Source organism: Zophobas morio, unplaced genomic scaffold, assembly GCF_036711695.1.
Source record: "Zophobas morio isolate AGI-343-1 ecotype UQ-CSIRO unplaced genomic scaffold, CSIRO_AGI_Zmor_V1 ptg000012l, whole genome shotgun sequence".
In the NCBI taxonomy this organism is placed as follows: domain Eukaryota; kingdom Metazoa; phylum Arthropoda; class Insecta; order Coleoptera; family Tenebrionidae; genus Zophobas; species Zophobas morio.
The window spans coordinates 27,810,768-27,826,256 of NW_026972117.1; the positions used below are offsets into that span (position 1 = coordinate 27,810,768).

Genomic DNA, 15,489 nt, shown 5'->3' on the forward strand with positions numbered 1-15,489 from the left:
TCACAGTATTGGTAGGGACTTGGACAAAGTTTGGTTAGCGTTGTACCATGTACATGATATTCATAATACACATATAAAATTTGACATCAATCGAACCCATAGTTTCGAAGATTATCTGTCTAACAAAAATCCACACGGACGGCGAACAGACAGGCAGATAAACGGAAACCGGGAACCTATTTTTTCGTAATCTAGAGATCATGACCCATTGAGAAAATATGAAAGTAACCACTCGCCCGGCAATAGACTCGATTACAAAACGCAACCTTAGCTAGTGGCCGTTTTTTATCTACACCCATGTTTTCTAAAGCCCAGTTTTCATCAGGAACAGAGCATATGAAAACAACGATTTAGCTGTATAAATAGTGTAAATTCTATATTTCCCGTAACGTTTATTTTGTATATTTAACATTTGATTTATTAATAGTGAGAAACTCTAAAATACATGTTCTGGACAAAAGTACTTCGTTTATTTTATACATAAAACTACCCATTGTTCGTAATACATTGACTTAAACTAAAAAACTTCAATCTCGGAGCACCACAATTGAATTGCAAAGACGAGCGCATGCTATTAGTATAAGATAATAAATAATAAACGTCAAGTAAACGACAACTGTTTGCGAACAATTTGAACAGTAATCACAAAAACGTCCACCGCTACCTCCGAACGAACGAGAAACTAGATGTTAAATTATCTGTCCATCTCAACTAGATGTGACTGCGATCAAAGGCATGAATTACAGTCGTTTCTAAAGCTTGTTTCAGGGAAGCTGAAAACTAGGACACATTTTCTATGCATCACAAAGTAACCGTCGAGACATGATTCCATTTTTATTCGATTTGTCTATTTTCTCCTCTCTCTATTAGTAGACGTACATCTCTACAATCCTCCAGGAATATTCTACGCCTTTACTGCCGCAATGAGGCGGAGGCGCAACCAGACGCTCTGTATATGTGTAGCGGTGGGTAATTTATTCAGGCAATACGTGGTTTTCTGTGCGATACCTTTATTCCTAAATTGGATATCGATGTGCAAATGTGTAAATTCGCGGTGAATCCCCTGTTCGCTAACTTCCATATTTTATCAGTTTATTACTAAACTGATACTATTGTATTCCCGCCCCGAATCGATTTTCGTGCCAACAATAAGGCGTCGTAATGTTTATATATTTACGTTTAGTGCTTTTATGAAAAATGACTATAGATACGAGTGTTTAAGTTATTGTCACGTTGTCACTGTATTACATTTCTTCTGACAAGCAGCGTCAACGGTAGAAATACCTAATGGAATACAAACAGTTTCACTTACTGGTTGGTTATCAGTATTCTTGGTAATCATGACTTGCACCTAAATTGAATGTAAACACATCTACCGACGTGTAAATCGATTGTCGACTACATTATTTACATTACTGAGGTTATTTCAGCTTTTCTTACTAAGTTAGATATGTGTTCGTTATTCTACAAATAGTTATTAACTTCCGTAGCCAAAGACAGCTCATTTCACCACCACCTATCGTTTACTTTAATTAATGAGTATTATTGCAGAAACGAATGTTTCGACCCAAGATGTGGCAAATTACCAGTATGCACGAATAAGAAAAAGGAACATAGTCAATATGTTAGACAAAGTAAGAGTATCAGCACTAACATTTGCATTTTTAGTGCGATGCATACAACAAAACGAAGGAGAAATACCATCATAGTGACAAAGAACAATTTGTGTCAAAAAATGTACCACATTTCGACATCGTATACCGTGAGTTAGAAATAAAGATGTAGAAATATCATTCTTTCTTTATTCAAAATCAATTTTTTGACTAAGGTAACTCTTCATCGACGTGGTGGTGATGCCACTTACATGTTCAGAATGTAATATCTCCGTTATTAACAGACTTAAGGCCGGTTTATAGAACAGCGAGTAAAATATTTAATCCTCGATTAGTTTAACAGAGAATTAAAATGTGGAATATGAGCCCGTGATTGGTTGAAACATGCACGTTTCCTAGCAGCGGACCTCAGTTAAAAGTTAATCGCGAATTAACTTTAACTTCGCTTTCTATAAATCGGGTCTTATTGTTTTAAATATAAATTGTCCACAACTTACTCTAAATAACACAGCAACAGTTTTTTAACGGTTTACCATCATAATACTTTTTAATTCATTTCATTACGTATTTTTAAAATTCAATATCTCAATTATTTATGGAAATTTCAGAACACGGTTTTCACCACTGTTTTCAGCTTACAGAACTCTATACGTTACTCGGAAAACATTATCGTTTGCTTTTGTTGAAAATGAGATATGGCAAAAGCAGCTTCATCAACACAAACTTCTTTTTAGTGTATCTCATTTTCGACAAATATTTCCCGGTAATGTATAGAATCCTGTAAGCTGAAAACAGTGGTGAAAATTACGATACGAAATTTCCATAAATACTAGAGATATGAATTTTTAAATATACACAATGAAAAATTTCTCCAAAATGCTAAAAAGAAGACAACAATAAACTGTTTAAAAATAAACTCCTTTTTTGTTATATAGCCAAAGGTGTGTACAGATTATATTTCAAGTTCCATAACAATACATCTGTTATAATTGAGAAATTACGTTCTGAAAATATATTGAAAATCCCATTTTAAATGTCACTTTACAGTTTTCTAAAAGTACAAACTAACCTTCTATGAACATACAACATAAGGGCCGATTTTTTGTTCTGTGTATATTCTTATTTATTTCACTGACTTAAGTCATTTCCTCCTAAAATCAGCCTTAGACTGACAGTTAGTTTGCATAAACTATAACTGATTTATAACATCTATAATTTATCCCAAAATCAAAAAACCACCTGTTGAATTCAATTTAAAAAATTGGTACAGTCGGACACACTTATTTTATAAAATTTAAATAACATTTACTATGTACATTGGTGGTGGGGGATGACCATGTCGGTTAGTGATTTACCATCTGCACGATATTCCTAATATATCTATATTATATACACCAAGTTTTACAACAATCGGTCCAGTAGTTTCGGAGATTATTTGTCTAATTAAAATCGACACAGACACGGATAGGTGGCAGACGACAGAAAGTAGACAGATAGACAGAAACGAAACAGACCTAATTTTTCGTGTTCTAGGAGTCATGAAACGTCAAAAAAACATAAAAGTAACCAGTCGCCCTATGGGCTCGATTATATGTATAGTTTAATTATTGTAAGACTGGCATTACTGAGCTTTTTGTAAGGATTGTCTATAATAATCAAATGAAACATAACCTTAAATTACTTTACACTAGAATAAATAATAAAAAGTGACACTGGTCGTTGTACTTTCGAATAAATTGCGGTGTTGGTAGATTTTTGATTTCGGAACAACATATAGTAACTTTATACTTTGATTTTGCAATACAAACACGACTTGACTATTTTGTACATTTACTGGGAGAAGTTATTTAAAATTATAAGGACGTTAATTTTAAATATCTTCTCCCAAAAGATCATTAGAGTTTGTCCTTTCTGTCTTAAAAAATTAAGGTTTTTTGTAAGTAGTTTTACGTTTCGCAATTTCATAGATTCCCCGCTATAATATTAAGGAAAAGTGGAAGAGTACCGCCATAAGAAATAATTTCGCCACCCAGTAACCATTTCCAAATAAGATCCTGTAAACTAATTGATGCTATAATATTTTAGCTAATACTACGTTAGCTTTGTATGCAATATATATTCCGAAGTTTATTGTGCTTGCACCTTTGGCAACACAGACTCCTTGACTAAATGTTTATTATGGAGTGGTTTATTGTTAGTAAGTTTTATTTCCTATGCGACTAAATGTTGGCTTACAGTGCAATTTAAACACTTGATTTTCTAAAATTCAGGCTGTTTGCTATATTGTAGAATTAATGTATCACCTTGTCACTGTAGATTTATACTTTATTTTATCATGGACAGGCGATATTTAAAATTTCATAACAATAAATCTGTTAATAATGGAGATATTACATTCTGAAAATGTACTGAAAATCCCATGAACCAAAAGTAGCGACTCCACTTAATTTAAAAACACGTTCATTTATGTAAAACCGAAGATATAAATTAAGCTAGTAGTATGTCTAAATAACATTTTAATTACTTGTGTTTTAATTTTTGTACAAGCATATGGCTTCGGTTCATATAATAAAATATTTAAAGTGAAATCTTTACTGTAAAATTTGTTTTGCATTTTTAAAACTTTAAGTTTCTCTGTATGATTAACTTATAACTAATTCGATAAGAGAACAAAGTTCCTCGACGAACATAAACTTCACATAAACCTGCAAAATTAAGTTTCATTTTCTTCTCAGGAAAAACGGAGAAATATAAGTTTCCGCATATCTTTGTGTACTTTATTATTTATTTGTTAAACGTACGACAAATTCTTTAAGTTTAGACTATACCGTCCAGAGATAATTTTGTACATAATATGTATACGCAACACCCAAAAATGTAAACCGTCATTTTAATGGAAATATTTATAGGTGCTCCTCAAGTGTTGAGACATTCCGCAACGCCAGAAGTAGTCGTGGACAAAGGCGACCTAGCTGATTTAAGCATGGTAGTTTGTGCTGATCCAAGACCCAGATTTGTAGCTTGGGAATGGGGTTCTCAAAGGCTTGAAGCAGGATCTGAAATGGGTAAGAAAATACGGATAACAAAATGGTTTAGTCCAAGTTCTTATGTACTTGCATTTCCTTAATTCACTTTATTAGAACAACGTTTCAGATATATTCTAGAGTATCATTTAAAATGTAGATTTTACTACAAACTCGCAGTACCTAATAGAGTTAGGGCGTATCATCAAAAGCTTGTACACGCCACTCTTTAGATTAATGTTTACAGAGATTAGCTTCAAATATTTGCTTAAGCTTACATCGACTCAAGCTTTACTCATTTTGTTTTTAAACTCAACATTATTAAAATTAAGCTGGGATGAATGAAATACATTGCAAATAAAGGCAATGTTTGAATTATTACATAACGAAGTTGTCGTAGTTGAACTAAAATAAGAGAGACGATCAGCGGCAGATAAAGTTATAGAAGGTCGTTTAGATCCTAAGAAGTGGGAAATACACTGTAATCCCACACATGCTTTTATAACTTTGCCACTAAACCACCGACAAAGTTGAAAGCGTCATATTTATGAAGAGGACGAATCTCTGGAATCAGATAACACCGGATTTGGCCTGTTTAGATATCAGCCGTACAATTCCGAACACACAATTCCAATAGAGGCGAGAAATGACTGTAGTAAAACGTCGAATTAGAAAACTTTGTCCAAACAGAACTTCAAAATATTTTGCTCTTCCCATAACCATAACGTTTACCATAACTTAGAGAAAAGCATAATTTAAATTGTTTCAAATTTATTTTTATTAACAAATCAATAAATTTCTATTTTTGTCAGATCATTTTTGAGGTTTAGAGGGGACACGAGGACACTATTTATTCTTGAAAATTTATGGTAAGAACAAAAATAGTAAAACTGAAACTGAAACTTAGCTTGCATAACGAGAATTTAAATAATAATCTATTAATCGAAACCTATTCATCAAATTTGGAACTCTGAAATTTTTTTTTCCTAAGTCACACTTGTTATTTGTCGTTCATTTATTCACAGTAGTAACAATACTTTTAATCAAGTGATATGACTTTTCAAGTTCAAAAACCAATAGACATTATTCACAAGTTAAACTCATTAGCAAAACAGGTAATTCTAGACCTTCAAATTTTTCACGTCGAGTCTGCGGCTAGGCGTAGTTATTAAACAAACACTAATGTAAATTCATTAATTCTAGATGTAGGTGTAGCAAAATTTTAATTTAAAGTTAGAAAATGAAATATTACAATTTCATTCGCTCCATTGGTTAGCACGGAATGTAAGTTGATACGAAACTAGATACCTGCAATATAATTTGTCTTTAGCACAACCCATCTCTCTTATCAAGAACACGAGAGCTTCATCAGCTTCGTACATATTAAATAAAGCTTGTATATGGAGACCTCCTGCGTTAAATAATTACATTTTAAGTTTAATAACTGCATCGTTAGGTAGGTATCACAGTAACTCGTCTAAAATTAGTTTAAAATAAATAATAGCTTTTTGTCACATAAAGTTACAAGCTTCATGCAAAATGACGGTATTCATTTTCAAACCTTTGTTATTATTTTCGATTCTTTTTATTATCTGTAACAAAACGTTGTTAAATCTACAGATCTTAACAAAGGTCTTTAGAACTGTGTGCACAAATTCTATGTAACACCTGCACCGGAAAATCGTAAACCTCCCTGTCCTAACCACACACAATATATCGAACGTCGTGGGAAATTTTGTCTAATAAATCACACAACATTGTGCAGAAGTTGGCACAAATATTGATACTATATCAGCGAAAGCCAGTCGAATATTTTACTCATTATTTTGTTTCAACATGAATTAATTCAAACTAAATATTTTATTTAAACAAATTTTTTAAATAACAGTCAATTCCAGTTAAATCAATTATTGTAACTAAATTTAATATTGTGACCAAACTTTATTGACGAACAATTGAAGTCTTTTTATGCGGTATATTTAATATTTTAACTTGCATTGCACATGAATAATTATTACGCTATAAAGTTTTGTTAAACAGTGTTGTACACAATTACCATATTGCATAATGTACATACGTGCTATTATTACAAAATATATTTATTTATTTAGCACTGTTGGTAATTAACAGCCCAGTCCACTCGATTAACTATACTCACATTTTGAGGAATCTCAAATATTTGGAGCTGTAACTTTTTGTAAAGTATTACGGCAACGCAGTAGTGCAATGCGGAATTTCTAGTGCATAATAAAAAATCGACATCCAACATTAGACAATCAAACTGGTTTTATCCTCGTTTGCTAGACACATCAAGGGATGGTAAAGACAGATGACGGCGAATGTTATGATTTTTTGTCATCAATTCTTATCAGTCAGTCTGCTTATGTAAATATTTATTTATGTATTTATTTATTTATTTACATATTTAAAAATTAGATTAATTAATGAATTGTCATAAAATTTAAATCAAAGTTAAAAGAAGTTTTCTAGGACGTAACATTAAACGCTGCATTAAACATATCATTTCAGATAAGACATGCGATTGAGTTCCAAAGATGACTCTATTACAATTTATATTGATCGGCCGATATTTCGATAACATGTCAAACGCTACTTTGACTGATAGTTCTCATAAGAAAAATTGTTCTATTATTCAGTGTGGACAGACAGTACGTCGAGAATTAAACAAATATAATAAGACCATGCCGAATATGATAAAAATTATCTACCAACAAAGAAACACTTGCGAGTGGTTGTACTATATTTTATGCAATAAAAATCATTGCTTTAAATTATTATTACGGTTATTTCTGCACTTAATTTTTACATTATTGAAGATATTTGATCACTTTTTTTTTTCGCACAGGGACAAATCAGTACTACTGAGAGCGTACTGCGCCGTAGATACATTATTTCATTATTCTTTATGAATTAAATCTTTTGACAAGTAAAGTGGAAACAATTCAAAAATTAGATGGAGTTTTATTACACAAGTGCAACTAAAAAATGTGCTCCCTGAAATTAAAAACGCAATTTAACAAAATCCAAAAAGAAAAGAACGCTTCGTAAATAGGTCTCATAAAGCAATTTTATGTAAACATTTTATAAAGTAATATTTTACAAGCCATGTCACAGAGAGCTTTAATTAAGGGATTAATTTCACGTATAGCTGCTGTTTAAGAAAACGGCTTTAGAAAAAACAATCTTGCCAATATGGTTTCACAAAAAAGTAATGTGATACAAAACAAAGTTCAAGAACCAACGAATAAATATGAAGTGTTGGAACTCCTTACCAAAGTCTTTACGTCAGAAAATCAACTAACAAATATGGGTCCGAACCGATTTTTCTTATCAACTTGTGGCACTTTTTCTGTATAAGAATAATAATTTATGCAAAATTTATTACTATTTCCAAACCGTTCGCTGCAACGATTTTCTAGCTACCTACGATATTCAAAACTAAAAAAAGCAATTCACAGTTTATACAGTAATTCTGTTGACTACAACAAAATTATTGGTGAGCAAGCAAAGCAAGCATTAAATTACTAAATGATCTGTACACTTGGTAATTTATTCAGGAATTAATTTTGTGCAAACAATTTAGCTAAATTTGCATGATCTACAATTTACTTCATTTCAAATGAAACATCTCAAATAATTGCACCAGAAATTTATCGTTCTGGTTTTACATGCACATGGAATAGGATTCATTTGACGAATAGTTAATTTCACGTTTCCTCGACGTGTCGTAGCTTCTGGAATATGAAAAAGTAGGTTGCCCATTTTCGCCCGCCCGTTGAGTGTGCGTTGGTAATTTTATTAATAATAAAATTATTACGCAAAATTGTTATAAATTATTACACAAAGAGTATCCGAAATTATTAAACAGACTACCATAAAATTTTAGATGTATTTTAGAATTACAGTGTTAAGATACTAGAAACTGTATAACCAAATTTTCAAGTTTATCTATATTTTCGTTCTTCACTATGTCAGATATTATAATACAAATAATAATAATACTAATTATCAAATCAAATCTTAATTAAGGTATTTAAAATGTACATGAAAATCGAACATTTCTAAAACCCAGGCTTTTGAAAAAACGTTGCAAAATCAAATCATCGCTTACCTTCTCAGCTTGTTCGAACGCTGTACAAAAATTATTAAAATATGGAAAATTTTAAAGAATAATTACCTAGATTCGTTTGTAATGATGTGAATGAAATGTTTCTTTTTTCAAAATTATAACATTTGTGCTGTTCACTCAGTCTTACGGATACTAATGCTGGGAGTTTGTTCAGCTCGTTCAAAAACACATCCTCCGCTGTTTGGATTTCTTCTACATTAAATTTTATCTCGCTGAAATATTGACCAGGTCTTTGAACATAATGTATGAGCATACTGTCTGTTGAAATATCCTTTTTTGGTACAACCGTGCTGCTCCGCTTTAATAACATTTAGAATTTTTACTTTAGGTATCATCGTTGGTAAAATTTACATTAATACTAAACAGTTTTAAAAATAAAATCAATAAAATAAAAATCAAACATCAGCTTATGAGGTAAATGTCTTAATAGAACCATAAGTTTCAACACATTTTCAATAAATATTTTTTAACTAAAATTAGTTGTTAGTACAGTTATTACATCAATTAATTTTGTGCTGTTAATGTGTTCGAAATTGTACTAAATGTCATCACAGGAATACTGAACCGTCAAACCTTAAAATATCTATCTTACCCTTAGTAATATTCCTTAATCCAGTTCATTAAATTCCTCTTTTTTTGTGCACACTGTATCGATTTTTTTTTTTTTTTTGTCAAATGTCAGGCGTCACAAATTTTCGTAGGTGTAAAGTATTTCCTTCCTATTAAATTTATCACAAAATCTAATTTTTAATTAAATTTAAAACGAAATACCTTAGGTTATGGAGCTGCATTGTTATTAGTTGACTTCATGTAAAAAATTAATTTCCTCTTTACCGTAAAGGTGGTATGCTAAACTTTTTTAATATTCTTGAAACTTTAATACCACCTACAAACAAGGATGAATTTAATTATAACTAAATTACTTTATCAAAAAGAAAGATTATCTTATAAATCTGGCAAATTAATAAAAGACTAAAACTGTACAGTCAACAACACCGTTTAGTAGGATTATACCAATTAATTAAAAATTTCGCCTTTTATTTCATTAAATCTCAACATAATACAAAATTTGTCACGTTTTCTCCGTTAAAATGGCACCGTTTTCCATTATCTAATTATTTTGTGTACACGATTTTACACTATTATTGAACATAGTAATTAAATTTTTCGTCAAACTAAAACGTTACAATATTTCACTTATTTATCAATATTTATTATTTATTTGGAACAAATATAGGCGTGCTAATCTTTAACAAATATGTATGTACTAGTTTATTTAAAACGTTGCAGTATTGGATTTCACCCGGCGCATCCACCAAAACATCTATTACACATTTTAAAATAAAATTGAATTCTTACAATACAAACCAAAAATGAGACTAAGTATTACTTAATGGGTGGTTTGCTACTACTCACACAATTTGCTTTTGAAAACGAAACCAATATCGTTATTATTTAAACAATTTTGGCATCGTCTTTACACAGCTACAAAACAACATTTTTAAAAATGATTCGAACTGTAGTAACTGGTTGTAACAAAGCGAAAGTAGTATAATATTTGTTGTATCATTATTTGTACTTGTACTTTCTACTGATTAAGTAGACTTAACGATGACTTAAAATTTACAGCGAAGACGGGAATAGTAATTATATTAACAGCGATATTCCAACCATAATATTTCACTTACGACATTAAGTTTACATTTTCTCAAAGTAAGAACTTCCACAACATTTTGTCAGTTTTGTTAGTTTACTTAGACATCAAAGGTTTAAACGCACTTCTATATTATAACTTACGTGTTTGCTTTCAAAATAGTCTCATTTCAGTAAATATCAGCGTAGTAAATGTTACGTACCTGTCAACTAATAATACGTTCGATTGCGTCTTAGGTCGCTACAAAGTAGATGAAGTCACTCAAGAAGATAGAGAAGATTGCTATCTAGCCACACTGCATATCAAAGATGCCTCAGCGACCGATTCCAGAACATATATTCTGGCAGTAGAAAACGATAGAGGAACTGACCGACATGCTGTTCAACTCTACGTAAAAGGTAAGGTACAAAGCTAAAAATGGCTGATTTTATGCTATTGATTTTTATCCTAATTAAATTGTTGAATTTGACGCTTCGATTATATGAAAATATCACGCCATTAAATCAGTCTCATAAATCAGTCTAAATAGAATGTATTAAATCCATTCAATTAGCCGACGCTGCAAAATGCTGGAAACCCCTAAGGCATAAGTTTAATTATGAGTGGTGCCGTACAAAATTTATTCGAAATTGCGAGTATTGAAGTTAAGAACTGGCTTTAATTAAATGTCTCCAGAAGGTATACGTATTATTATTATCTTAAAAAGTCTCCATTGCCATATTTGAATAATGAAAGTCGCGCTGCAAATTGAAATTAAGGCAGGACCTATCAGAAAAAGTCGTGCGTATCGTTAAATATGTAAAAATTTTAAAAAGTCGTAACTCTAGAGAACTTAATAACTTCATTTAAAAGTTTCTATTCTGAAAGATAAAGTAATCCGTTCGTTTATATTTTAGCGCATTAGCTCTGCAAATTTAACTAGAACGATCGTTCTCAAAATTGTAAAAACAGTTGAATCTATCCCGTTCTTTGCTCTTGTTAAAAAAGCGTAATTGAGGAAAATTCAAAAAGTCGCTTTCAAAACACTTAGTTCCGCACTAATAAGTCTGGTGTGTATTAAAGATTTTTCGCCTCCTCGCGAATGGGTAATATATTTCGCTTAATTAATCCTTTATCCTTCCAACAAAATTTATGTCTCTTTCTGTTTCAGAACCCTTGCAAATGAGTACACTTGTCAGTTTGACAGGAGGGCTACTCGTAACTTTCCTTCTGCTCGTATGTGGGTGTGTTTACGCCGTCCGCACAGAAAAATGTTGTTTCGCCCGTAAGTTTGTCACCTTTTAAAACAGTACCTTTTCCAGACAACAATCTTATCTCTGCTCATAAAAAAGACGTATTTACCTATTTTTTTTATGAAAAACGTCCTTTATATAGGACCTACAGAGCAGAGATAACGCTTATGAGCCGAACCGCCCCGCAAGTTTATATTGTTTCTTTTATATGTCTTTTGTTCTTAAGAACACTGACGGTTTAACTGGTTTATTGATTCCCTGTAAAATAAATCGTAAAGATATAAGATACAGATGTTTTCTACAGTGCCGCTGCAGTATGACTTATTTTATGGTTGCACATAACTTATAATTTAGAACCTTGCACGACGGTATCGCATGCACATTATTTGAAAAAACATTGCGTTTTAAAAATTCTCGCACATAAAGTGTACGTACTTAGAATGATAAATTGCGACGTCTTAGCTGCGCAAGGATACTTTGCAGTATATTGTGTTAGTTTTAATCCGTGGGTTCGTCGATAAGATTTTTTTTTAATCAGATATTAATAGTATTAAAATTTCTGGACGCTAGATATTTGTGTAATAACTACATATGTGATTCCATTTTTACAGAAAAAAAGATATGAATAACTCAACACATTTACAAATATAAATTTTTCTAATGCTCAAGAGGAATGAACACTTCAAAACTCATTCCAAATATTCTAAATTACTTTTACATATCTAACATGTAGATTAACATTTTCAATAGTTGAAGTTCCACATTCGAAAAATATTTTAGCAAATACTGAGCAATGTATACAGATTGTCAAACCATTTTCAACATTTGAAATAAAGAAAATCACAAAATAAACAAAATCTTGATAATCAAATTAGTTATATGTATCCGGAAAACCAGATTTGACAAGAATTTTAACATACAATCCGTTACACAAAAATTTGTGTTAATTTTTTTTAGTATAACATTATTTATAGATAATAATGCAAAACTACTATCTTACACAAACATTCGAACATTCAATATTTTGAAATATTCCTTCATGCAACTACAGATTACGTTTGAAAATGCTCATAATTTACATAGACAATTGAGTAAAGAAATCCAAAAATTAACTGACTATACAGGGTGAGTTACTAAGCCCGGTGCTCGATATTTCATTAAATAATTACAGACATGAAAAAAGTCACAGACCAAAGTTGTGTGATTCGTTGAGTGGCATACATTAAAATTATTTTCAACTAAGTATATATTTTATTTTTTGAAATAGAACACCCTATATATTTTTACATATTCTCATTAGCCTCTTCCTAGGCTGTATAACGATAGTTTATTTTTTAATTTCCTATAGGGCGTTGCCACGTTATTCCAATTTCCTTGAATACTTGTACTTCCCGAACGTAAGCTAGGAAGTATTGTAATTGAGTCGATCAAGCGATTCGCTACTTTTATGTTTTCTTGATATTTCATGATGCCTAGAATACAAAAACATTTTATTGTCTTTCGTCTATCATCTGCTATCTGTCCGCGTCTGTGTCCATTTTTATTAAAGAGCTAATATTCTAAACTACTTATTTAAGTATATATAAAATAACATACTCCAACTTGTAGTTAATGAACCCGTCTTGAATTTTTACCCTTGGCACCAATATTTCTGTAAAAATATCAAAATTATATAACAACAATTTACAATTTAACTTGGAAATTGCAAAACCGAATGCTCTGAAACCTTGCAAACGTTACATTTTCCTGATAATTTGCGTATACGATAGTATTATTAGTACTGCAAAGTGATATATGTGTCCATGCAAAAATGATGATGACGTATCAAAAATTTGTTATATGGAAAAACTCACCAGAAACATATGCGTACGATGCTTCTTCACCTGTACTTTAGGAACGAGGGAAGTTCTGTTGAAATAACCTTCAACCAATTTTTTTCAATGCAAGATTTCTCAAAAAATTACAGTATTTTATTATTGGATCTTACTCTATTTGTTATTCTCTTTTTTCAATATGGCGGTATGTTGCACAAAAAAGTAAAAAATCGCAATAACTATAAACTTTACATAATATAGTACAATAGTACATATTTCTATTGAAACACCACTTGTTAATAGTAAATTTGGTAACGTTCATATTCAGATAATAATTTTCTAGCTAAATCAATTCACAATCAACCGAAAGCTGTTACCAATTGCTAAATTTTAAGCAAAATAAGCAGGTATTTTGTCAATATAAATAGCAAAGACAATTTAAAATATGAGGATTTTTCAAACGATACCCAAAATCAGAATAAAAAATACTTACCAAAAATCCTAAAAAATTTGAAGAAAATCGGACTAACGTTTCAAAAGTAAACTGTGCTTATGAAACCTAAAAAAAGTTGAATTAGAATATGTAAAAATATATATAGGATGTTCCATTTGAAATTTGGTAACGTTCATATTCAAAAACTGTTACCAATTGTTAGCCGGTGGTGTGTCAATAGCAAAGACAATAAAAAATACTTATCAAAAATGAAAGGGAACGAAAAACAGAACAAGATGCAGTAATAAATAAAATATAGAACGTTCGATTTGAAAAAGTGAAGTAAAAGTTAAATTGTGTGTCGCCTTTTAAAAACAAAATGCTCTGTATAGTTAAAAAATAATTTAAGTGTATGCTCCTCAAACACGTTTATTGGTATATTTTTTGTATTTTCTGTACTGTACTACTACTGTATTCTCTTTTTACGATTGTTTAAACCTCATATTTCCTATACAAATAATATCATAAAAAATTAATTTGGGTCATCATTTTACAAAATCTCAAAAATAAGGTAACAAACATCTCTAATTAGATCATTTAGAGTGGAAAAACATTAACAGAAATGTATTTATCCCTATTACTTTAACAACATGAATTCAAAAAGATATTAAATAAATATTTAATAAATAATATTCCCTGAAATCCTAAAAAGTTTCTACTTCAATAATATACCAAAATTTTAATTACATGCATAAGCAGATTTTTCAAATTTACACCTCTAGGGCAAGCTGAGACGTAATGTAATAGGGTCTACTTTTTCGTAATTTTTCTCGTTTCATAGCTCCTAAAATATGAAACAGTAGGTTCCCCTTTCCATATGTCTGTCCTGTTGACGATTTTATTAGACACATACTTTTGGAAATTACTGGACTGAGTATTACGAAATTTTAGATGTATTTTAGAAATATCGTGTATATGGTAAAAAGGTAATCGAAATTTTTTGTTCGATTATTATTCAAACTAATTTGATGATGTCATCTCAAACTTTGTTGGGTTTATAAAATAATCTGCTTCTATACTTGTTGTTTATTAGACGTTCAGAATTTTTAAACAGTATTTTACAGCTTGACTTAGAAGCTACAAAATTGATTGCTTTGAATTTTTAAAGTCCTCGCAAATCTCTAAACAAAATTTATGTGTTTACCCCCTCTAAAAGCTTGATGATGTCATCTCAAAATTTTGTTAGATAAATCCTGTCTAAAATGCCCAAAATACTATATACTTATACTTGTAGTTTTTGAAACATCCGTCCAGAATATGTTCAAAAGATTAATGAGTAAAGCAATTTATTTATTGATTAAAGCAAAAAATGCTTATTTCATTTTCTTGAAAATCTGTACTATTGTATTACAGTGAATATATCCAAACTAAGGTAATTATTGTCCTTGGAATTGTAATTTCATTAAAAAAAACTCACTTGAAATATACGCAAATAATGCTTGAAATTGAATTTGTGTAATTGTTCTTCAAAGATGAGGAAAGTTCTGTCTAAATAACTTTAAATCTTTTT

At 30.6% G+C, this 15,489-nt stretch overlaps 1 protein-coding gene across 4 annotated transcripts in view; it reads left to right on the forward strand.

Annotated features, from left to right (window-relative positions):
• Window positions 1–15,489, forward strand: part of LOC135128126 (uncharacterized protein) — a 513,893-nt gene that overhangs the window by 479,323 nt on the left and 19,081 nt on the right. For all 4 annotated transcript variants that reach the window (XM_064054997.1, XM_064054998.1, XM_064055000.1 and 1 more), the window contains 3 exons: window positions 4,523–4,678; window positions 10,677–10,838; window positions 11,591–11,704. In XM_064054997.1, the coding sequence (XP_063911067.1) occupies window positions 4,523–4,678; window positions 10,677–10,838; window positions 11,591–11,704 (432 nt within the window). The remainder of the gene's footprint in view (window positions 1–4,522; window positions 4,679–10,676; window positions 10,839–11,590; window positions 11,705–15,489) is intronic.